Source organism: Plectrocnemia conspersa, unplaced genomic scaffold (assembly GCF_051122295.1).
Source record: "Plectrocnemia conspersa isolate PC_06_02 unplaced genomic scaffold, ASM5112229v1 ptg000011l, whole genome shotgun sequence".
Lineage (NCBI taxonomy): Eukaryota > Metazoa > Arthropoda > Insecta > Trichoptera > Polycentropodidae > Plectrocnemia > Plectrocnemia conspersa.
Window position 1 is genome coordinate 27847501 of NW_028277175.1, and position 27710 is coordinate 27875210.

The 27710-nt window shown below is 29.6% G+C and overlaps 1 protein-coding gene across 4 annotated transcripts in view; it reads left to right on the forward strand.

Annotated features, from left to right (window-relative positions):
- The window catches only part of LOC148230155 (uncharacterized), a 229535-nt gene that overhangs the window by 4080 nt on the left and 197745 nt on the right, over window positions 1-27710 (forward strand). For all 4 annotated transcript variants that reach the window (XM_088196686.1, XM_088196688.1, XM_088196685.1 and 1 more), the window contains exons 3-7: window positions 15032-15138; window positions 19213-19421; window positions 19493-19681; window positions 22508-22639; window positions 23055-23148. In XM_088196686.1, coding sequence (XP_088052812.1) covers window positions 15032-15138; window positions 19213-19421; window positions 19493-19681; window positions 22508-22639; window positions 23055-23148 — 731 coding nt within the window. The remainder of the gene's footprint in view (window positions 1-15031; window positions 15139-19212; window positions 19422-19492; window positions 19682-22507; window positions 22640-23054; window positions 23149-27710) is intronic.

Consider the following 27710-nt stretch of genomic DNA (forward strand, 5'->3'; position numbering starts at 1 on the left):
GATAAGATAAGTCAATTCCAAGTACTTGATTTTATCACATGTTTTAGAAACATATGTAAACTATATCAACTGACAAAATGGCAAAAATTAGTAGAATACCTAACCACTAAAATAAATTTTGGGTGTACTTTAAAATCAACACTCTCGTTGCTCGAAAAAATGTATCGAGGATCACTTTTGAAGATGTTCTTCTAATTCATGAACCTGTGGAAGAATTACATTTTTCATGCACTTATTGCACTTTTATGTTATTGATCACGTGTCGAATTATTCGAATTACTCGTTCGGTTTTCAACTATACAAATATTCGCTTATGATATGTAGAATTAAATTTGGAAAAAATCTTAAAATGAAGCAATACACCCAAAACGAGAGACAATGAGACGCTCCTTCTCAACAAAAAAATGATTTTACGCCTTAAAAATACATTAGCGAATAGAATGTTTGTCAGCGTGTCTATTATGACCGAAATTCGCAGAATTCGTTCGTGGAATAGCTCACTTTTTATTATCGTTTTATGCTGATCTCAAAAACAGGTATGCATCGCAAATTTTTGTGAAGTACGTTTTACGTTTTGTTTTTGTTGTTTAAGACGCAAAGATCTTATTGCAATCAGTTCAATAATTTGAACGCTACATACAATGAAAAAACAATAATTTTCTGTCAAAAGTCTAATGTTCAATTGAAACATATTTCATTTTACTGAAAAAATCTATCTTAAAATCAACCCCAGATAACAAGCACTTCCACTGCGATGAAAACGACACGATTTTATTGCTTGGATTTTTGACTTCTGAGAAGGGATAATTGTTTCTTGCGCTCTTCTATAGGTTAAAAGTTGGCTTAGATATGCTTCATCACATTCTTGCTTACTGTAAGTCGTAATATCGTTATAAAAAGCCTTATTATGAACGCTGAATAGCCGAGTGTTTCCACTGAGATAGCAACGGAACGATTTTATTGCTTTTAACGTGGATTTTTGACTTCTGAGAAGGGATAATTGTTTTTTGCGCTCTTCTATTGATCAAAATTAGATTCTCACTTATTGTGAGTCGTAATATTGTTATAAAAGGTCTAACTATGAACTCTAGATAACCGAGCGTTTTTACTGCGATAGCAACGGCACGATTTTATTGCTTTTGACGTGGATTCTAAACAGGTACTCTCTTGGATTTGTTCAGAAAAGTGCATCTAATTTAATGAAATATTACGAATCTTGAAATATTAAAAAAAAACTACTACTGATTGATTCACTTTTACCTCCCCCCCCCCTTCTCTTGAAAAATCTGAAATGACCCTGTAATTCTGGTTGTTTTCGTCTGATTGATTCCTTATTAATCACACATCAATGTTTAATCAAGAAAAACAGAAATAAGAACCTTAACATTTGATTGAATTTGACGTACTTTTTTTTGTATTTTCTTCAGGATACTTTAAAACGACTTGATATTAATTTCTATGTCATATCTATACACCTTTAATTTATTACTTGTTAATATCCGTTGGAGAAATTCTGTTAATTTTTGTTCTAGTGAAAAATAAATCATCTAAAAAAAAAAATTTATATTTAAGTAAGCATTCAATAAAATCATATCTTAAAAATAACATTATATAGGTTTGTACCATTGCGTTGTAAACATTGTTCAAATCTGGACCTCAAATTTGTGAAAACTCATTTTGCGTCGAGTTGATATTCCATGGCCTCCCAAGAGTTCTGACGTTTTTCTCTGAAGATACTTAAAAAGTCAGGTTTACAACAACAAACCAGCTACGATAGTCCAACTGAAAGAAAATATTCGAGATGGCTGCTATTCCATGTGCATTTTTCTTTCGAAAAAGGATTCGTTGCAGAGAGTTATTCATGGGGTGTTCACTGTTTTGACCAATGCTCACTCGCATCTAATCTTTTCAACAGTAATGCATATTAATTCGTTTTTGGAACAAATATCTAATATTTTGCTCATTTAAATTGTCTTCTAGATATATTTTGAACGTGAATCAAATTCCAAATATACGTCCTCATACGGAGATGACATCACGAGAAAAGCCTTTGATAATTTTACAACTCCCTTATCGAAATCCCTCAGCGTACGTTATATAACACGCAATCGCGAAAGTGACCTAGTTTCAGAGCAAGCCAACTTTTAAGGGCCTCGTGACGTCACTACGTTAGCGTAAGGGCGTGGTCTCTGCGTGTCAGCTGGCGCCCATTCATGACAGCGTTCCCCGTTCTCCTTTGTTCTTCCGGAGTAAATATTTACAAAATTCGAGGCATCCCCGTGGGGGTTGATGAGACACGAGAGACTGACGTGCCACGGTAGCCCAAACATGCGGGCAACAATTGGATAAACGACCGCATGTGATGGACCAGATTGATTTGCGTCTCTGGGCAAGTCGTTTATCTCGAACGGTTAACATTGACCGAGAGGTTTTTATTTGAGATCTATTTCGGATCTGACTCGTACGTTAAATCTGGCGCGATATATTTTAGGGCGACCCTTATTTTAAGAATGTTTAAAATTGGTTTGGGACGCTTCTTAGACAATGTCTAATTATACTAATAAATATTGAAGAAAATGATAGTGAGCTACAAGAGATAGCACCATCCCACAGAATTTGATTCAGCTCCTCGTAGCTATAGCCTAAAACATCATTGTGTATGACTAGCGCGCTCAAGAGCTGGATGGTTTGTGTAAGTGGAGCGTTCTTAAGCGCTGCTGTTATGGTCGCGACGGTCAATAATAAGGGACGCAATCGCAACTCTTTAGGACACTACAGATTGTATTCCAACGCTCCTAGCAAACAGACACTCGGATACAAATATGGACAAGTTCCATAATTCTCATTGAAAGTACATATATCTGAGATTTTTTCTCTGAATCTTCCTTAACAGTAAGAGCTAAGCTAACGAATGGTACAGAAAGCGATTAGCTCCCCAAGTCTACTTCATGTCGAAAATATCGACTATTTAACCCTTTGAGTAGTGATTTAATTTATACATATTTGTGAAATTATTAGTATACACCTGGGAGTGAGTTAATTTTATTTATTTTGTCAATAAATATTTATTTGTTAATATTTTATATTGCATTTATAGTAAAATATACAAAAATTATTGCTTTGATTTGTTTTACTACTTTGTTTTAATAATTTATTTTAGCACTTTCCTATTATTCAATATTGTTTTATATATTATTCGGCTTTTGTGGATTTTTTTAATCAATTCATAGGCTCTCAATGTTTTTTATAAAATTAATATAAAATATTCTGTATTTCATACTCTTTATTCTATTGGTATTATTTTATATAAAACCATTTACATTAAATCAAATTAAAAATACATAAATATATGTATAGCTATCTGGGATACATTAAAACAGTAAAAGATCGACCACCATACATGTACGGCGATACTACTCAAAGTGTAGTATCGCCAATGCTTTCGTGGTTTTCCACGAGAAGCTGGATCAGTATATGTAGGATGTTATTTATTAAATATATACTTTAATTTAGGATGCATGATCTTTATTTAAAAAAAAAACTTATTTTGAGGTGCCCCTTAAAATTGGTAATTAAATTCTTAAAAAATCAACAATAGTTTGCCATAAATATAATATAACGCAATTATTGTATGTTACAATATAAGTCATCGGAAAATAAATTCCCTATTGTATGTATTATTTTTCTGCACATTTCGTCTCATATGTATGGGTTATCATTTTTGCTTTTATCTCAAACAATAACTTTTTTAATTTGACTACAACTAGGCGTATTTTAAATATACGTATTGATGTGTCCAAAATGCATTGATCTCGTATGATCTGATAGTAATATTACGATGGCAACGATACGTAACACATACTAGTATCAAGTTGTAAAAAGTACAGATCTTCTGTCCCTATCTAGTAGTAGATAGAGACAATAGCATGTTCCTATCGAACAGTAGAGTTTTCATATATACATCTTTATCTACCGGTATATAGGGACAGGCAGTTTATTTCTTCATACGGTTAGATAGGGACAAGTTCTCTTTACCAGGATCACACAACCTCTTTTTATTGATGAATAAATGCTAAAAATTGTCTGCCTTTTAATAACGACTTTCCATTGATTGATTTTTATTCTGTACAATGCTAGTGATATATAAAATGAGTGAATCCACTTTCAGTTTTATATAATAGGAAGTAAAAATGACTCAAGCGTTGATATCAGTTTATAAAAATGAGGGTTATCAGAAAAGTGAAAAGGTCGAATATGATACAAAACAATAATGCTAAAAATAAAATTATATTGAATGACGTTATATTGGTTATTTATTTTATCTTCGTTTATGAATATATTCTATATACATTACCGAATTATTGTTACTTATAAAAAAAATGTATTTTTAAATATTTTGTGTATATTTTTAATTACGCACTGATTTTAGTAATATCACTATTTTTTTCAAATAGGGACTACTTAAAATAAATCTGAAGCGCATTATTTTTTGATTAAAATATAATATAATTCATATGCCATTTTAGCTTTATTTTAGTTTAAAAGTTATATAATAAAAAATATAGCTTAGAAATACGTAGTATATATTTTTGGAATACGTTTGTTTGATCTCAGGCAGGTCTAACGATACCTATCAGTTTCCAGTAATTTTGCTATGTAACAGAGAAAGACCGCGCCTTTTAATGATAGGGATGGCTGGCGAAGTAAAAACAAAAGCAGGTGTTCCATACACAATTTTTTTACAATTTGTACATTTTTGTCTCTATTAAGACATATTTTTACCCAAATAGTCCACGGAATATGCTTCACTAAAAACGCGGGAAATGTCGAAAACGTGCTTGGATCAACAGCATAGCATATATATCGAACTCAAACGTGAAAAAATTTGGTAATAAATAATTACTTGAGCAACCACTAGATTTTAACGTTTTAAAACTAAATCAGTAAATAGCAATTAAGATATGCAGTGTAGTGTACATTTTTATTAAATTAATACAATATAACGCACAGCTACGGAGTGCTTTAAATGTTAAATTTCAACAAATAAATACTAAAACTAGATTTTTTTAAATCAGAACAAATCAAAAAAAATATTTATAACCTAAAAGGTTGAGGGTCCGGTATAAATACATTTGCTAGCTGTGGTACCTTACGATAGTGAGGTACCGATAGCTGGTCATATAAATTTGAAACAATTTATTTTCAATACTTTTACAAATACCAAACAGTGAGAGCATAGCTAGTTACATTGCTCATGGATTATTTTGTATGAACTATAACCGTGTTTGACAGTGCATACATTGCCTAGGTATTGTATGCATTTACGAAAATTACATCTAACTATGCAAAAAATCCCACCGGCCGATATTTCAACGCGCGATGTGTCAACATAAAAGGAATATATTTGCTTGATCTCGAACGAGTCTAACAGTACCTAGCAGTGACCAGTATTTATTTTAACGCCGCAGCCTACCCGCCCCTTTTTATGATAGGGATGGCTGGCGAAGTGAAAGCAAAAGCAGGTATCGCATACACAAAATTATTTTTATTTGCACATTTTTATCGCGGGGCTACCACTTATGTGTGACGAAGCACGTTGTTATCAATTTTATATATTTATTTCTTGCTCATGTATTAAATTTTATTAAATTAAATTAAATCAAGCGCATTGATTTTCAAAATCAAATTGTAGTTTTCTACGATCCTCAATAGAATCGATTTTAATACATCATTCAAAAATATATTAAAAATTGGTAGGCCTAAATAAGAACGATGTGGCAATGTTTCAGATATAAATAAGTTAAACAAGACTCACAAATAGGCGTAACTTCACCAACGGCAATTCACAGTTTAATCATTTAATGATCATTGTTATTTTCGTAGAATATAATTAGCGAAATATGTAGCATACCGAGTGCGTGTCGAAAACAAGTGATGCAGATCGATCCCGTTGCATTCAAAAGTTCATTTCCCCTGTTGTTCCCCAACCGGAACTGCATTCATTAATAAAAAGTCTTCCACATTGAAAAAATCGCATCGTCTGTATGTAGCTGCTCTTCTCGCTAACCCTATCATCATCTATCAACTCGGGCCGGAAACGGCATTTTGATAAAAGAGCGTTCCGGTGGGTGTAAACAAACACTTGTTACCATAATAGCACGTCTCTCGGATAAGAAGAACACAGTCTCCAGGATAGTTGTTTTTAGACGCCAAGCACGCGAGGCACGCGCAATGCAAACAATCGATTCCGACCGTGACTTGGGAACCCCCTATTTCGAGGGAATTACTGCACCCCGGGGACATCATAATTTTTGAGGCCCCCTCGAAATGTTGCTCTTTTATTTCAATCGCGCCTAGAATGCACCCACATACCATGGAATTGAAGCAAGGGAAGAATTTCATCACTTGACTTATCTTTGGAAAATGCAATATTGTATAGAATTTATACAATAAAAATGGTATAAATACTTTATATAATTTTTAACACCATAACATAATTTCTTGAATAAATAATAATAGGTACGAGTTAACACTTTAAATGCTACAAGTAAATAAAAAATTAGCCACCGTTGCGACATATTTTCTGCAATCATATTATATGCGAAATACTTTAAATAGGCATTAAAAATTATTAAAAATATCTATTCATAATATTTATCTGATAATTAATCATGTTTTCTTTAGTGCTCAGTGTTGCCATATAGTGAGTTTCAATTCCATGTCAAAAGCAATAAAATCGCTCGGTTATCAAGCGTTTATAATATTACGAGTGAAAATCAAATAAAGCACATCTAATTAGAATTTTGACCAATAGGAGAGCGCAATCCATGTCAAAAGCAATATAATCATGCCGTCGCCGTCGCAGTGTTCATATTCAGAATCGATTAAAGCATATCTAAACCGAATTTTGACCAATAAGAGAGCGCAAAAAACAATTATCACTTCTCAGAAGTCAAAAATCCACGTCAAAAGCAATAAAATCGTGCCGTCGCCGTCGCAGTGGGAACGCTCGTTACCGAGCGTTCCCACTGCGACGACGCCGACACGATTTTATTACTTTTGACGTGAATTTTTGCCTTCTGAGAAGTGATAATTGTTTTTGCGCTCTCCTATTGACCAAAATTCGGTTTGAAAATACTTTGATCAGCCCTCTTGTATTAGAAGTCCATAGTAAAATCGGTAAGGATAGCTATCATATTTTTAAAACATGGTGTAATATCGAAATGCAGACAAACTACGGAGCAATATGTGAGAAGCGATGTCTGTCTGTACTTATTTTTCTGCTTATTTTCCCCTGAGAGATGTTTATATTTTGACTTGACCTAATGAAAGTTTTAAAACTATAATTAGTTATAGAACTTTCATTATGTTAGGTTTCGGTTTGAACAGCAAATGGACGTTTCGCAACTGTCAAATTGAGACACAGAAAAAAGCAGATTTTTATGGTCAGATCTAGTCACCTTGAAATGTTGAGAGTTTGGTTCCTTCTATTTATTTGTATTAATATTGATATGATATATTTATTCATATTTCTAGTATTTTTATTGACTTCGAAAAGGTTATGAATCACTGCTTTTAGGTCTTGTTTAGGTTTTTGAATTAATGTGCTATGAATAAATATTTTGATATATAGTTTTTTAAGCAGATTATGCCAATTAAGTTTTTAGTTTTTAATTATAGGCTATTAAAAATATTAAAATATGAGTCTTAATTACACTATATAACAATTTTGAAGTTTAATTAATTACAAAATCGATTTTACTGTCGTATCGAGAAAAATGGTTGATTTTTAAGTTTTACAAAATATTTAATTGTATTCTTGATTAGTTGTAAATATGTTTTAAGCTCTAAATTATATAAATATGATCAATAAATATATTACTTATACATATATGTAAAAGAAATAAAAACCTCCTATCTAAGCAATTTTATCTTAAAATGCTTACGAATCCATGATTGTTTTAAGTAATCTGCTGAATTTATAGAAGTGCAACCGGGTCAAGGAAGCATTAATTTTTAATAATGTTGTACAAATGTAAATGGATTTTCCTTAAAATTTTACAAAAACTTACTGTAACATAATTAATACAGTCTTCAGCTGACTCATATACTACCAGTCATTTCTATTAACTAATAAATACGTGTCTTGTTCAGAGTTAAATGCATTAACCTTTTGCATGACTAATTTTGTATGCAACATTCGATATGTAATCTGATGCTCTTCTGCTGTTATCTCTGATTCGGATGTATCGTATGGAATTGTGTGCATTTACAATGTATGTATGTATATATTCTCAAAGCATGAATACAAACATAAATAAACTGAACTATATAATAGCTTTTAATCATTAGATCAGATAGATTTGAGGTATTAAAAAAATGTCCTTAAAATATAAAAATAGATAAAAATTGCTTAGCAAATCGACAGTTTATCTTACTACAAATAAATTATGCCATTGTTATACCAATAAAACCACAATTCCATTAACAATACATAGCGATAAGCTTCGACGTCATTCTTTTTAATTTGGTTAATCAGTTAACATAAGCAAATAGTGTTGATGACTTAAACAAGCCTTACTGTTTGTCTGCGTAATAAATTAAATATCACTTGATATATGACTTAAAACCTATTAATATATCAATATTTTTAGCAAAAATGTTCATACATTTTCACCCTTCATCGTACAAGAACACAACAACTCGTTAAGTATTTAATTGATTCAATTGAAGTCGTATCGTGCTAATTACACGCACGAGCATGGCCGGTCATGGGTTCAGGTGACCAACGAGTTGAACCAAAGATGTGGTTTTAAGTTATTGTTTTAAATTTGGGGTTAATTCTTGACGATAACATAATTGTCTAGAACAGTTTTTTTTATAAAACTCTTTTGATAAAAATCTTCCTATGTCTTCAAATCCCTTGAGGCGGAAATACAAGTAAACGTCGTATGTACTGAAATTGAAAAAGCTTTAGACATAGTTTGTCATAAATTATTTGAGCAATTGAAAATTGTTCGCAACCGAAAAATTAAATCCCTCGGGAGTTCCTCAATGGTCCAACCTGAGTCAATTTCAAGTAGTCTCACTGTCGCTTTTGCGCAGTACGGAAGCCAGTAGTACCAATATGACCGGGCGGGATTTTTCCGTTCGGTTTGGCCCAAACATCTCTTAACCATCACAATGTTTGTAATGGGCATGACCCAAAAAAATCAGAACACCTCTGCAAAAAATCTTCCAAAATGATCGACTCAATAGAAATAGGCTGCACAGGTAGTCGCATAAGCGCCAGCTCCAGAGGGGCGCCAAAAATTTTGCTAAAATTATTTTTAATTACTTGGAGACCATCAAAAATAAGAGAACACTCAAAATTATTTCCTGGAGCTAGTGGATGATATTTGAAAATAACTATATAAATTATTTTTGACAATATGGTTCTAAAAACACTATTTTTTTACATTTATAAAAAAGGAATTACACTGAAATTTAATGGTATATTTTTTATGTTAGCATAGAAAAGGCTTTAAATTTTTTTTTTAGTTCCCCTTGTAGTTGTGCGACTTGATAATAGTTCACTGTAGCCATATATTTCACTCTCTGCACCTCATCGCGTTTCTAAGCACGCTTTGCTTAGCTATTATTATATTCTTTGTTCTGTGGTTACCATACAGTCGTTTTCGCCACTGTTTTTCAGCGTTGATCTACTATTTTTTAGATTTAAAATGCGTTAATTTATTAAATAATTATGTATACAATAAATAACCACACTGTAGTTATTTTAGTTTACTATAGATAATAGATATTAAAAAAAGTTGCAGATAACTCAAATAATGAATTAATTATAATAAAAGTATGGTTAAAATTTAATATTCTTGAACTTAATGAAAATAAAACTCAATGTATATTTATTGATGATAAATATATGTTAGATAATAATACAAAAATAGTTATAGATAAAACTATTATAAAAATAATTGATAATATAAAATATTTAGGAGTAATTGTAGATAAAAAAATAAATTTTGCGGAACGTTATAATTACATATTAAAAAAAAGTATATCAAGTATAAATACAAAAAAAAACTATAATTGTATTATATTGCCCCACTTCAATTATTGTGCAACAATATAATGTGTGTCTAATAAATTAGATAAGATAATTTTTCAAAAATGATAAAATAGGGCAATGAGAGTAGTTTTAAATAAAAATAGAAATAGAGACAATTCAAGGATAGTTAAATTGATCGACTTAAATTGTTAAATTGATATTGTACGGTGTGAATTTGTAAAATATTTTTAGGACAATCCGCAAAAATAAAATTGTAACAGGTTTCCTCAATCCTTCGTGCAATTAGAAATAAATTATAATATTAAAGTCTTTTTATATATTCCGTTTATGTTTATATTAGGTTTTATATGTATATACTCCACAGTACTCCCTCACTATCAATTTAGAATTGCTAAATTATACTAGAAAGCGATACGTGGAATTCCTGCAAGCTTCCCTAACACGTCAGGGTCATAAATCTACTCATCCATTTCTATAATATCATAATGTGATGTCTTGTAATAGTGGTTGTCAATCGTATAATATATTTTAAAAAAATATTTCTGAAATTTGTTTTTGTGTGAACTTCTATTTATATTTGGTTAATACAAATAAGTACCCTAAAAGTATCGAAAAATATTATATCATTATTTTACAAAAAAAAAAAAATACAAAACTACGAGCGAGCACCCGCGTCCTAGCGGCATTCATGTCGTCGTTCGTAAGCGGACACCGGCGTCATCGCAGCATTCAAACTTATTAACATGACATAAAATCATTAATATTGTTACGAGACAGCTGTGACACGGATGCAGATCGATATTATCAGTGTCCTGACGGACCGTGTGATAAAAAATTATGTATAATCATGCCTCTCATAATAAAACGCTCCCCAATTTATAAAGTTATGTTAATTAAAATGGATAATTATTTATTTATTAATTTTATTATTTTATCGTTATTAATTTTATCGTTCCAAAGAAATAATATTTGTTACATATAATCCCAAGACCACTTATCTATTAGATCGGTTTCATTTTTCTGGAATACTTTTACTGGAAATTGTGAGATCATAAGGTACCTACATTTTTATTATGTTGCCGAATATATAAAGAGCGTACAATATCCATAGACCACATGTTTTACAAAACGCTTCGCTTCGAATTGGAGAACATAGAAATGTGATCCAGAACGTACCCAAAACAAACTAGGCATGTTCTAAAAATAGACAACATTTAATTTAACCGTGTGGTTCAGAAATGTTTTATATACAACATACAAATTGTATCCGATCGCGGTTTTTATTTCATACGCCGGTTAACTCATAACGGGCGCGTTACTGTTTTTTTTTTTTATTAATTCCACCTATCCTTACCATTGAAATCATAAATTAGACGCCAATCGGTCACGGTCGTGTATATAGCCATGTTGCCGGTGTTACCAGTTGAATAGGAAAATAAACATTCATAATGCATAAACACACGCTGCTATTGTGCTTTATCTTTTTAGCGATAAAGGGCAAACGAATACAAGGCGTAAATCAGTGATAAGGATATATTGCATTTTTATGCTATACGGTTCTCTCTCTCTTGTTACTTACTAGAATATCTAAAATAAATCCATTATTAGCAAGAACTTAATCGGGTGGTAGAGCATCAGAAACTGCTTGTAAACAAAACAAAGATTTTGGTGTAGATACTGACGTGTGGCGAAGAGTAGATAAGTTGTGATAACAAAAGGTGGTCTATACAATGGATTGACAAAAATAAAGTATTGAAGCATTTTAAATAGCTCTGACCTTCTAGTCAGAGGTATTTATTTTGTTAAGACAATTTTTGGATGTGCAACAATTGAGACTTGTTGATCGTGCAGGTATCTCTGAAGTGGTTTCGCTCTGGATTCCGTACGTCGAGCTGGACCAGTGGATGCGAAGAGAGAAGCGGCGGCGTTTACGATCTTCGATGGTCTGAAGTTTAGCCTCCTTTTGCTCGTAGTCCAAGTTGAAAGAATCTTGAAGATCTAATGCATTGCACTCCGACGTGAATGTTCAAATGTGCAAGTGTCATAGAAAATCGTCTTCAGACGAACGGCCTGAAGTAAAGTTAATTCTGTTTGCCCGCGTTCCAGTATTTATATTGACGACCACAGTAGATTTCATTTTCCGCTGGGACGACCAATTAAAGTTATTTTAATTAAATTTCCGTTGGCCGCTAAGGCAATTAAGAAATGGTTGTTTTGAGTATAAACACAAAAGCACGGGTTATTTATTCTCAAAGCGATGGATATTAGGAGACGTTAAGAGTTGCACACGGTGTTCCATTTTAACAAAGAAGCCCATTTTTTATGATGTCATAAGTAAATCATTTAATTGTGAAAAGAGTATTTCAGACTTCGTAGAGAGCGGTTGCTTCCTTGGTCTACTGAGTCTCAGTCGATGCTTAGCGTAGTTCCTCTTATTGCGAGTTAGGATGAACAATAACGTGTCTCAATTATATTAAGAGAGTAGTCTGTTAGGTCTTGGCTGGTAAATCAGAGGCTGCGGGTTCGAGCCACGGCAGCAAACTCGAATTTTTATTTATTTAAATGCGCTATTAATTAAATATACATATATTGAATATGAATATACATAAAAAAATATAATTAAATATATAGATATGGGTTAATTATATTTAATACTTACTTGTAGGTATTAATTATGACTTACCCAGTTATTACAGTTGTACTCTGTTGTAACGCATTAGGCTTACGCCTGTCAGGTTATAACGAAATTAAAAAATGGGGTATCTGATGGAAGTTCCATATATGCGTTTATATACACTCTTTGAAATATGGAAGGTTCTAGCATTTTTAAATTTTCGAAATGCGAAACTAATAATTATAGTCTGATACCTTTCTTATAATAATGTGTTAGCCGTAAGTTGGCCGTAATTTAAATAGCTAGAGATTCGGCAACGTTATCATGGTGCACTCTTAATCTCAGGTCACACATTCCACTGTTTTTTTCGGTACTTTTATTTCAATACATGAGCAGAGCATAATAGCTTAACACAATAAAAACAAATTCGTATTAAAAAAACATAAAAGATCACAGAAACAATTACATTAAATAATATGCAATAGTAGATAGAACACAATGCGTCCATCAACTGCGAGTACCTGGATGAAAACAATAAAATAAAGCGGTTTTTTGCTTTAATGAAAACCATATAATAAAGCATTTTGACTTTGCCGTTGTTTAGGTATCTAAATTTTCGATCATCATCTGTGTCGGCATAACAAATAAATTTGTTTTGTAAGTAGCTTTTAACACCTTTGACGCATGGTATCGATTGTACTTATATTGTGCAATACAGTCGCTAATTAGTTAAGGAACTTTATAATGAAATTATTACATTATAGTGTAATTGCTATATCGTTTTGGTAAAACTAAAGTAAAGCAGTATTTTAAATCAATACTAACAGTAAATCTCATGTTTGTCTTTACTTAATTGTTTACATTGAAGTTCTCATATGCAATATGCTATACATATTATATCAATGTATGTATAATACATATAATACACACATGTCTAAGTGTAGAAGAGTTTTTTGCTATTTACAGTATCGCTGACTTGAAAAATAACATATATAGATACATACATATATTTTGTGAAAACTTAGCTAAAAACCAGATGTACATTACCATATTGTATAAATAGTATTTGCGCTGAAATGACAATAACATGACACTGAAGTCACTTTTTCATTGTTATTTAAATTACGGTGACGCTTAACGGAATGAGAAAGACACAATGACTTATTTCATCAAATCGCCAGTTGTATTTTTTCATTACAATTTGGTTCTCTCATATTACTTAAATTCGGAAATGTTTTATCTTTTTCTATGTAGATTTTTATCAAATATCAAAGACATAAAAGCAAACAAAGATAATCTGTAAAACGTGATTTTAACTATATATAAATGTGTAATTACATTTTTAACGTAGTTTAATACAACTACCGTGTAAATGTCAACAACCAGCTAGATGTTAATTAAAAAGGAATGAATGTAGCAATTAATAATTTCACCATCTACTTTTTTTTTAATAGCAGCTATTTTGAAATATGTTACAAAACATATTTTTATTTAGTTATGTCGACAAAAAGTGAAAAAAATTTTTTTTTATGTATTAAAAATATACATATTTTTATTTTATATATAAAATACTTTTACTGAATAAATAATATTTATGCATGTGAATCATTTTATAGTTGATAATTAAAGTTCTATTTATATAAAACAGAACATGAATAATGATACAACATTTATTAAAACATACAAGTACATATTCATTACAATACTGTTTTTTTTATTTTGTATTTCTAAAACATTAAGCCATTAACTCTTAATTTATTATAACTGGCGAACAAATCCTTGCATTCTTAATTTTTAATTAACTGGTTGTTTGAGGAAGTCTGTTTATCGTTAATTTAAGAGTTGGGCATTTTTAGAGTATTAATCGAAATTCCCTGTCTTTTTTTTAGATAAGCCGCTCTCACTACCTGCTCCGTGTGCAGCTGTGAATTTATGCTTTCATTCACTTTTTATTTAAAAACTAAATCATGTGTAAATATTTGTAAAAAATTAACTTTTAACAAAAATATGTTATATCGTTATTTGCTGAATAATTCTAAAAAAATCAATAGACATAACTCTTTGCGATTTTTACTGTCTGAAGAGAATGCACATGATAAACAAATATGTTTTGAAATGATTGATGACAAAATGACAAAAATTTGACTAGTAATTACAGGTGACTAGATGCTATACATATATAGAGAAATGTAGATGGCATATCTAGTTTATTATTTTCTGTGATTTCGTGGAGCAGCTGGTGTGATCACCCTTTATAATTATTTTAACCTTGATTTCTTAAGATGATTTTTTAAATTGTTTAGCACATTTTAACTATGATTTTAACATATCTATTTTAAATTTTCCAGAGACTGTCCAGACGGTCTGGTGACACCTTTGTGCCGAGCGGTGCTAGACAGTTCCATAAAGGCCTGCGTGAACGACCCCAACTGCCTAAAGACGACCGGAGAACCGAGTGAGTCACTTTTCCCAGCAATTTCCACGAATTTTCTCCAACCATCCCTACGCGTTTCAGCTTTTCGGCAGTTTGTATGCACACCCCGTTACGAATGTTTCCCTACAAAAACTTTCCGGATCGATGTCGCTCTTCCTCTCCCTCCCTTTCCGGTTTGTCCTAAATTTTCCACCACTTTCCCTCTGCGCTTTTCGTGATCAATGACCCGAAAATGTCCCATCATATGATATGATCTTCGATTGAGACGTCGGAAAATTTAACGTTTATCGGATGAGACATGTTTTGGAGAGCTCATGCATTATTTATGAGAAGCTCAAATCTGGGTTGGGCGTGGTGGTATAATTAAAAAGTTTGAGTGTATAATTTGTACTAAAATTGAACGGCGTCCTGACTGAGCGTGACTCTTCAAATATTAAAGCGTATTAAAATTTTCCGCCGCGGATTTACGTTTCAGTATGTGGGGTGAATAAAAAAGTATCGCCACGTTTATATTTTTATCTGATCGATCAAATTTATGAGCTTTCAAATTTCATTAAAGCATTTAATATTCCAATACATAAATTAGAAAATATATATTTTAGAATTTTCAATAAAACTATATTCAATGTTATTGTAAGATAATTAAAGACTGAAAAATTTAATTCAGAAATAATTTTATTACTGAGACTTTTTGACTCGCCTCATTTACGCGCATGTACTATAAATGAGTTTTATCTATTTCAATTTTTTGTGACTCCTTTTATCTCTGCGATGCATTTGGAAACGCTCATTATTATGCGCATCTACACACACAAACATTTATAAATAATTCACTGCGACGGAAGCTAACGGGTTAAAATCCGGAAGTTCTATGTTTAATTAACGCTCCTGCATTGTACGCTGCATAAATGAAAAGTTTAATTTAACCAGCACTTGCGTGTTACACCCACTTGCATTTTATTACTATTATACAGCTAATGTTCTTTTAATTGAACCCACATTTTTAATCATCGTTGTAAGAATTTGTGTAGGGCTTAATGAAATTCGATTCTCAGAATAGAGGATATTTCTATGTTTATTATATTAGCAGGATAGTTTAAAATATTTCTAGAAGATCGGGAGACATTACTTTCGACGCCAACACTTGATAATAGATTACACAGTGATTGGTTAAAAAATCAACATTCGCAACTGCTCGAATCTTTGAGCTTACTTCAGAATGTACTCCTGTCATTGCTGAGGCATCGTTTCTGAAAAGATCAATAACCGCTTCGAATCCAAACCGTGTTTTATAAAATATTCGTTTATGACTCGAAATATTTCTGAACTGGTTGCACTATTTGGTAAATTCCAAAAAGTTAAAATTTCATCATATATGTATGTATTTATTTGGCAAACCCTATCAACACAGAACCATTATGTCTAGACTACACTCTCTGGAAGTTGTCCGAACCGAAGTCGGCCGAGACTTACGACTTCGAGTAAGCGACTACACTGCCGCAAATCGAAAAATGTGCCAAATAATTGCAATTTTTAAACTGGCTTTTTAAAAATGCCATAAGACATAAAATTGATACTTCAGAATACGAACACCACATCTGTGACTATCCTAGAATTTGTCGCCATCGATTCTAAATAAGAATTCGTTATGGTGTGACATTTATATAAGCCGATCTAGAAAAATACATAAGGATATTCGAAACGATTTTTTTTAACAAAATAAAGTATCACTAATAATTTTTTAATTATTTAATTTTATATGAAAAAAATATAATAACGATATCTGTTAGAAGAATATACTATCAAAAATATTATTTATCCCTTTTGGTGCCCTAAAATATTCAAAGATGTCAGTAAGAGTCTGTTGAAGTCCCCGATAAGCATGTGGTATTATAACTTGACCACGATGTAGCGCTCGACATTCGTGTTGACCATAGGACGCCTACGCGTATACTGAAATTGAACCGAGCTACTCGTTCTATCTCAGTTTGCGAAAAACCATATCATTATCTCTCTCACTGTCGTCACTTAACACGCGAGAGAGCGAAAGGGGAAGTATCTCACCGCTCGCGCTCGAAAGAGCAGCTCCGACTTTGGTCCTTTTGCCAACAATGTTCGGAAGCGCTCGAAGCTGGCCAAGTCGACTGAATTACCCCCACTTTACCTCCTGTTCTCGATAACCTCGGATTTTAGAGCGGGCAGAACCGAACTCGACTGAAGTAACCGACTATATTCTCCGTCCTTGGCCAACCTTGGCCAACTTCCAGAGAGTGTAGTGCAGGCATTAGATATATTAAGTGACTCGTCGATATAAAAATAATATAAATATAAAAATAAATATTTCGTACAAATTAAAAAAAATCAGATCTATGTGATATCATAATAACTACTTGTCAACTCCTAACGTGTAATTATGTTAGTCCAGCGTGCGTGTGTTTTGAATAAAAAGTGGAAGCTCTGACGTTCACTGATATGAATAAAACAACTGGTGATGTTGCACCTGTGGCGGTAATATTCTTAATTTTTAAAGTAAGGACGAACGGTTTTAGTGTACCTGTTCGAAACTATTGACAACTTTGTTTTATTAACAAATTTTTAATTCTTAGTAAATAAATGGCATTTTTACATTATTTTGTAAAACTAAATTGAGGATTATATTAATCATACCAACTAAATAACGATAACTTTTATTAAAATTGTAATCGGTCAGTTCAATCATTCAAAAAAAAAAAAAACTAACCATCTAGCTTATTTGCCATAGAAGCATGTTAGACTAGTGCAGGGCTCGGCAACCTATGACCCGCGGGTCACCAAGTGACCCATTTCAGTTCTGCAAATATCATTTTTTTAACGTGTTACGATGTCACGACTAGAACACATATATGGTTGTTAGGAACAAAAATATTCACTGACCCGATATTCTTTTTAATAGTCACATTTTAATTATTTTACCCGCAGCCAAAAATGGTTGCCGAGGCCTGGACTAGTGCATAAATTCGACAAAAGTTGGAATAACAAAGTCCATTTGGTCTTGTCACCAAACTCAGAGGTCACGGGTTCGAGCCACTGCAGCAGAAGATTTAATTTAAAAAAATGTACTATTATTAAAAAACCGGCCCCAGCTACAAATTTATTATTAATTATATACAGATATAATATTTACTTACCGTTATTTTTTTCGTTCGGTTCCGGCTTTCATTCCGGAATAAATTTCGGTTTTTACGGTTTTTGGTTCAGCTCTAAGCGATTATTTTTTAAATGTTTTTATTTGCACTAAAAATTAATTTTCTTTCATCTATTTTCAAACATTTTATTTATTCTATTGTTCATAAACAAAATGGAGTAATTGTTACACAATTTTTTATTTAATAACTCAAAAGTATAATAATTAGGACTATAAGTACTTAATATGTGATAAAAATATAATTTATTCAACGAAACATATGTAAACGAAGCAAATTCGCATATTCATGGTTGAAGTATACAGGATTCTTAAGTTATTTATTCGTAATTAAGAAAGATGAAGGTTCCTCTAAGTATTAACATATTTTTCAATGTATTTTCATTTAAATTATTTCGATTGTCTCGCAAAATAAACCTTAAGCCAGAGTACCTTGTATCTTGTGTTGCTAGAGTTCCTAAAATCACCATTGCCATTTTCAATACTATCTTGTGTTGCTCGAGCTCCTAAAATCACTATTGCCATTTTCTATAAAGAAGGATATGTATTTTTATTTTTCTCCCAATATTCTAAAATATGTACATAGTTATAGCTATTCAATATGAATTCAATATCCACATCAAACTACTTGACTATAAAGCATTTTTTCACCAGCACACTTACTTGTATATTATTAGGAATATTAAACAAATTAAATTCGTTATATTTAATATGGAAACTCTAATTGCTAGATTATCTAAAACATTGTTCATATAAGTGGATGGTTCTGAATCGATCGATTCAAGATGTTTTACTAGACATGTTGTATTGATTAATTCGGTACACTAAATTTTTAATAAATCTGTGATAGTACTTTATCGATACGAGAAATAGTACTTTGGCAAGCTAATAATTACTTTGATTGTATATTCCAGGAGTCTACAAATCTATGAGGGTGATGATAAACGTGGTTAACCAAATTCACGTGGCTTGCCAAGAACGACTCGACAACGCTTTAGCTGCCTCGCTGCCGGCTCCTCGTTCATTGCCGGTAGTCTCAGTTTGTAACAGTCGGAATGGTGGAAGAAAAATGGAGGACCGGCACATGATCATCGATAACCTTAACTATCTCTGTGATATTGAGGTAATATAAATTATATATATATTTATATAAAATATAGAATGTTATTATGATCTTGGGTTTATGGTTTTCAGAGTGCGGATCCGGCTGGATTTTATGCCGTCTACGACGGTCACTGTGGACCGATGGCTGCTGTTTACGCCACTGCTCATCTGCACATGTTATTTGCGAAACACCCATCCTACCTCACAAACCCCCAAGCTGCCTTACGTGACGCCTTTTTAACGACTGATAGTCAGTTCAATAGTAATTCGAGACAAGGAGTGAGTATGCAGTTGCTATAAAAACATGGTGTAATCACGTTACAATGATAATATGAGAAAATGTATCTTAATGTGGGAATCTTGTTTTTGTTGATCATGTATACATGATGCGTTATAAAAACGCGTTAATTGCAGTGTTTAGTTATGAACATTGTGAATTACACAATTATTTATTTTTTTCTGCCACAAAAATAAAATGGCTCAATTAATATGTAAAATTAGATTCTGGTTTTTAAGTTGTTATCGATTTTGTTATTAAAAATTTTCTGAAAAATATATAATATTTTAACTCTAACAAGATATAATTTTTTAATTATGATCCTTTAAAGTAGAAAAAGTAAAATTTGATTTTGAAAATATTCACCAGAATTTTAACACTAAACAAAATATTAAAAAAATATTTTATCGAAATTTATATCATTGTATATAATATAGTATAATAATTTATTAATTTACAGTTAAGTTTTTACTTTGTACTTCAATTATGAATTTTTAAAATAGGTAAAGTGAAATTTTGCTCTTAAAAATTTTCTGCATAAATTATTTTATTGAAACAGTGATAATATATAAAAATATTTGTTTTTATGACATTTTTATTAATTATTTTAATAAAGTGTGATACAGAGTTATTAATTAATAAATTTAAAGTAGGGTTTTGTGCCTTATACTTTAATTATGAATTTTTAAAGTAAAAAGTAAGATTTGATTTTAAAAAAATTTTGCAAAATTTATAATATTGATTTTAAAACTTTGATTGCATATAAAAAAATATTTTTTAGTGACATCTTGATTATTGATTAAAATAAAGTATGATACAGAGTTATTAATTCATTCATTTGAAGTTGAGTTTTATGCTCTATGCTTTATTAATAAATTTTTAAAGTAAAAAATGTTAGATTTTAGTTTTAAAATATTTTTTGTAAAATGTATCTTATTTAAACATTTTGATAATATATAAAAAAAATATTTTAAATGACATTTATTATCGATTATATTATTGTATTATAATCTATATTTTAGTTATGCTTTCTCAAAGTTGAAAAGTAAAAGTTTTTGTAGTGAAAATCTTATACATTATTTATTTTGGTGGAATATTCTATAAAAACTTAAGCTTAAAAAAATATTTATGATGTGTTAGAAAAAGTATAACTTTACTGTTTTATTTTATATTAATTATAGGCAAACATTTTCTACCACATTTCAAATCTGCTCTTCTTCTAAGTTTCTATTTCTAACATTAGCGTGTAGTGCTAATTTAGATGCAATCAAGCCCTTAAAAAACATATACTAATTTTTACTTGTATTTTAAAGAATACATTAAATAATAATTGAGGCGCTATCTGGTAGGCGAACTCATAAACAAAATTATATTTTTTTAATAAATGTTTTCATTTTCCTTGTTTTGTAGAAATTGAGAAATAAATTTATATGAAAAGAAGAGTAAGAAGTTAAAATAAAATATATTGCCTTGTGGCACTACACTAGTGCTTGTAGCCATTTAAAGGATAGGGGGGGGGGAGAGAGAGAAACTTTTTATTTTGTTGAAATACGATTGTGTTTGGTTTGGCTTTCCTTCTAGCTTACCTCTTCTATTGAAGGGCATGAGAATGGAATTTGTCCGTTTTAATGTTTCATCAAAATTCTCATCATTTTTTTCGTCTTTGTGACACATATCGGCCGCCACATTATATACCAATTGAATTATTACATTTTTAATTCCTTTAAAGAATTTTATATTTGTATCGCATTGCATATCTAATACTACATACTTTTATACTCATTTTTCATCGATAAAATCTAATAAGGAAGCAAATATATATGTTAATAGATAACACATATCTGCCTATTCTTGAATACATCTTGATGCAATAACTTTTGCATATATTTTTAATCAGAATTTTAATAGTAATGGATTTTGCATATAAACCTTCTAAGATAAACATACAATATGCTCTTGAAATAATCGTAGACATACAGAACAAATTGAAACCTTTTGAATAAATATATGTTTTATATTTTCAACAATTCTAAAATGTATGACGTTATAAAAATTATGTACAAATTAGTTTTTGATGAAAGTTAAGTCATTTAATTTATTTATAGCTATTTTAATTTTAGTTGATAAATTTTTGATTTTCTTCTATTACTTTAAAATTAGTTTTAAAATGCTACCTTAAAAATATGATTTTATTTATACTATTTTTAAATTTAACTTACTGACATACCTTGAAATATAATATTATAAAAATTGAGGAACAACAAAATAGATTATGTCTTAAAAACAATATTTATCATTAATGGAATAAATTATTTCCATTCATTAAAACAATTTTGATATGTTGCTTAGTGAGTCAATCAGTCAAAAAATGTTTGGGTTTTGCTGTATTGCTGTAGATTTTAAATTAAAAAAACACTAATTAGTATTATATATTTATCCTCTGAATTAAATCAGATATGAATCAATGTCATGCATTATGTTTCATAAATTGTAAACTATAATTATTATGAAAATCGATTATATTATTTCTGTATTTATAATTTTACATCCAATAGATAATTTAATTTATATTTATTTTATTTTATCTATACAAAAATTGTATTATGTCTGTAAATAACAAAATTATTTACATTTATCTTATCTTCAAACCATAACTAAATACTTTATGAAATGTAAAATAATTTCCTTTATTATGCTAAGTTATTTATTTAGTTTATAAAAATAAAAATATGCAATAGTATTTTTTATTTTTCAAGAATTTTTCTTTATTTTTTTAATGTAATGTCAATGGTCATAATGTTTTACAAAAATAATATTTATATTTTCAGGGTTCAACAGCGACAGTATGTTACCTAAGAAACGATAATCTGCTCGTCGGCTGGGTCGGAGACTCCAGAGCCATTCTCGTAAAGGATGGTGCTATTTTGTCATTAGTAAACTCACACAAACCAGAGAGATATGTGAGTTAAAATTTTAAATGGTGCATAATGAACAATGTATGCAAGTTGTGTGTAATCTATTAACTCTGAAAAGTGTAAAAATGTTTCATATTTTGCTCATGTACTTAAGAATTAATACAAGATTTGGATAGCACTGGAGGTAAAGTTTGAATTACGGGAATGCTAGTTATCGTTTTTTAATTATTCAATATTAAATGGCTATAGACATACTAATTTAATAAACTGATCCTAATAATATTGTTAAGGACTAGATAATAACAAAACCAGCCGATTATTTTGTACCAATTAATGTGTCTATAATCAACACGATTTTTATTCTATTGTATAATATATGGTTATGCTGAATGTTTGTTGAGTTTAATGATTTTTATTGTAAGCTTATTGATCTGTATTATATCGTATTTATTTTGTTAAGGATGAGTATCGGAGAATAAAGCAATTGGGAGGTCATGTGTCTAACAATGGCGTTTGGAGAGTGAACGATATTCTCTCTGTATCAAGAGCTCTCGGTGAGTCAAATTTATTTATTTATTTATTAATCAAATGGCCAATTATAAACAACATTGTAAAAACATTTTGTTATACATGTGATTCTCAGAAATGAGAAGAAAATGATTTTATATCATAATTTTTGCTTTTGGTCATTTCTTTTGATCTTATTCTATACGTGTATTTGTCTAAGAATGAAATTAATTCTACTGGACTTGTTTTAAATATATTAAAAATAATCAATTAAGGAATGTCTACTTTGCATGAAAGATGATAAAGGATCATATATTTCTCTTGACAGTTGCATTAATAATGTCTTTTACTTAATGGTCATTTAAGTATATATTAAATATCTATGTGACATAAACATTCCGGACTGATATTAATCATTTACTCTTATGCCGGACTAATATTAAAGCTTTGTTGTGTTAAAAATCAAAACTAAAACTTTTAAGCTTAATATTGGTTAAAGTAAATTATTATTTTAAAATCCAAATGTATTTTTAAAACACAAAGGTGTTCGATACTTATATTTTAATGGTACACTTAGGCGCTTATCATTACGTGATATTGGCTACTAAGGATACAACCATAATAACCGTTAGTTATAGATGTGACTGATTCGATTAAATTTGAATCATTTCATTCAGTCATCTTATATGTAAATAGATAGTGTGGTATTTAAAATTGTATTATTTACTCGAAATTCTGTAAACTTTTTGCTATTATTTTGTTCTAATTTTTCTCTCATGATAATTCCTTGTAAAATAGCACCCTTTTATTAAATATTATTTTATTGTTGAGCTAATTATTCAAAAGATAACAATATAATATGTAAAAAATATATGATTTTTTCTCCCAAATAATCTCGTTTTAAATTGATGATAAATATTAGACTAATTTAGTAGTTTATTTTGCTTTGATAACATACTTACAAATTTTATTATAAAATGTTATATTTTTCTAAATTATATTTATGGATTTAATTATAATAAAAGAAGTGAAAGTTTGGTTTGAAAATCGACTAAAACATATAACTTAAGATACAATGTATTATAATTACATACATTAATGCACAATCAATTCGTTTTATGGAACAAAGTATTTATTTAAATGCACATATCTATGAAAATAATTCCCTGGTAAATAGCATCTTTTGGAAAACATTATTTTATTGTTGAGATAATTATACATTATACAACAAACACATCAGACTTGAATTCTGTAGAAATTAACAGTATAAAAATTGCACTATGATTGCCATAAAAATATGATTTTTTTCTTCCAAATAATATTGTATTAAATTTATGGTAAATATATGACAAATTCAGTAATTTACTTTTGCTTTGACAGTACCAGGTAAATTGGTTAGGAATTACTAAGCCTTTTTACCGTAATATAGTGATAGAAGTATCTCTGAATGAACTTTTCACGACCTCTGTGTTCGACGGATGTGTGTTGATTGAAGTGAACTGTACAACAATAATTCTTTGAACATAGTGAATAAATAATTGAATAAGTAATTTAAAGTGAATAACCAATTTAAACAATTAAATACCATGTGATTAGTACTTTAAAAAATGGCAGAAGATAAAATATCAGTGTTAAAAAATAAAATAAAAGAATGTTTAATTACAAATGTAATTACGAAGGACCAAAAAATAACTATTATGGACTGTTTTGATGAAATCGCAAATCTATATAAGGATTCTGTAAATAAAACATCTCTATTTGACTCTGCTTTTAAAACTATAAAGGAAGATATAACTGAAATTAAAAATAAAATAAATAATGGAAGAAAGGAAGAAACCACTTATGCAGCAATCACTAACAATAAAGCTGATCTTAAAATATCACCAATAAAAAAAAGGATCCCAACTTTACTAATTTATCCGAAAGATAAAACCAATATTAAAACATCGCAAGACATCAAATCGACGCTAGAATTAACTATAAAACCATCAAAAGTTGGTATTAAAATTAATAAAATTACAAATATAAAAAATGGAGGAATAGCTGTTGAAACTGAAGACATCGATAAATGTATAAAATTAATTAATCAAAATGAAAAAATAAATAACAAAATTGAGGCAATTATACCAAAAAAAAAATTACCTAAAGTAATTTTTAAATATGTACCAAGGACAATAAGCAATGAAGATTTTGTGGAAACAATAAAAGAATTAATGCCAAACATAACGGGATAAAAATGGTTATTTAGCCATTATGCAGGGTCAAGAACTGGTCCCTGTCATAGAATATTCACAATCAATCCGGCAGACAGACATATTCTTATCAAAAATGAAAGAATATTTATAGAATGGACTTCCTGCCGTGTAGAAGATTTTGTTAGTGTAACAATATGCTCAAAATGCGGCGAATATGGACATACAGCAAAATACTGTAAAGAAGAACGCTCAACTTGTCATCATTGTGCTAAACAAGGACACAGTGCACGGGACTGCCCTCAAATAAACTCTCCACAAATATGTTCAAATTGTTTCAAGAAGAATATGGTTAGTGATCATAAATCAAAACATGTCGAATGTCCGATATATAATATATATTTGAAAAAGTATCTAAATTCTATAGATTATGGCTGCTAAATGTCTTAAGACGGATTTTAATTATAATACGGATATATATAGTAATGAATGTAAGTTAAATGATATAACTGAATTCACTATCAATGATACATTTCTTCGCATAGCTTATCTCAATGCACGTAGTATTAAAAACAAAATTGAAGATATTTTATACATAATTAAGAAATTAAACACTCATATTATGGCGATTACGGAGACATGGATCAATGATGGTGAAGAATATTTTTATAATATAGAAGGTTATCGATCTGTCTTTGTAACAAGATTGAAAAGGGGCGGAGGAGTTTGTTTTTATATAAAAAATAATATTAATTATAAAATTATTAATGAAGACAATAATAACGTATTCTCTACCCTCGGAATCAAGATAACAGGAATAGACAGATCGCCATTGAATATCTATGTTGTTTATAGGGCTCCAAATTGTATACATAATGATTTTTTAGAATTATTAAAAAATAAGTTAAAATTTATAAACGGGAAAAGTATAATTTTAGGAAATTTCAACATAGACATAACTAAAAATACATACAACGTTAATGAATACATAACAATGATACAATCATTTAATTTTAACATTGTAAACCAATACTATACTAGAATTACCTCGAATACTAATTCATTAATAGATCACATATTATCAAACTCTAATTTAATAGGAAAAATTTATAATATAAATAATTCTATAAGTGATCATAATCTACTACTTATAGAATGCATAAATAACATGAAAAATATATCAAATAATAGAGTACCAATCAAAGAGAATTATATAATTAAATATAGACAACTTTATAACATAATAAAATCTTCTAAATTTAAATTATTAGAAAACGTAAATGAAGATTTCAATAATTTTATAGATAAAATTAAAATTGCAACAAACAAAAGTAAATACAAAATCCTTAACAAAAGTTCAGATAACAAAAAATTAGCTAACGTTCCATGGTTTAATGAACATTTAAATAACTTAATTAAAAATAGAAATATTTGTCATCACAAATAGAAGTTACAACCAAGTATTATCTTAGCCCAAAAAAAAAATCTAACTAGAAATGCTGTAACTGCTTATAGAAGAAAATTAAAAGTAGAATATTATAATAAAATATTTAGTAATGATAATAATAATCAATTTAAAATATGGAAAAATATTAAAACAATTATAAAAAATACTTCAGAAACAAAGAATGAAATAAATGTTATCTTAAAAATTGATGGAGAATTAACTATAGATAAAAAAAGAATAGCCAATGAATTTAATAAACATTTCATCTTAATTGGAACATTTTTATCAGATCTAATTAAAATTAACATTGATGACATAAACACTATCACAAGTATGGCTCAAGTTGACAGATCTATTTATTTTCACAAAATTAAATTAGAAGAAGTCATAATGTATACAAACAAATTAAAAAATAACTCAGCACCTGGTATTAAGGGTATTACAGTCAAAACAATTAAATCAATTAACAGTCTTATTGCTCCGATATTAACAAAATTATTCAATAAATGTTTAAAAGAGGAAAGATTCCCTGAGTCCCTAAAAATTGCAAAAATAATTCCAATATATAAAGGTGATGATAAAAATAACACTAATAATTATCGCCCTATATCTATTCTACCAATCATATCAAAAATATTTGAATCAATTATAGCTAATAGAATTAATGAATTTTTAAAAAGTATACATTTTTTATCTCATTTACAATATGGATTTAGAAGCAAATCCAATACAAAATACGCTGCTTTTGATTTAATTAATGAAATACAACAACACCTTAATGATAAAAATAAAACTTCAGCAATATTTATAGATTTAAAAAAAGCTTTTGATACAGTAGATCATAACATATTATTAAAGAAATTAAACCATATTGGAATAGTTGGACCAACACTAAATTTATTAAGAAGCTATTTAAATAATAGACAACAAGCAGTAGTAATAAATGGTATACAAAGTGAATATGAGGTGG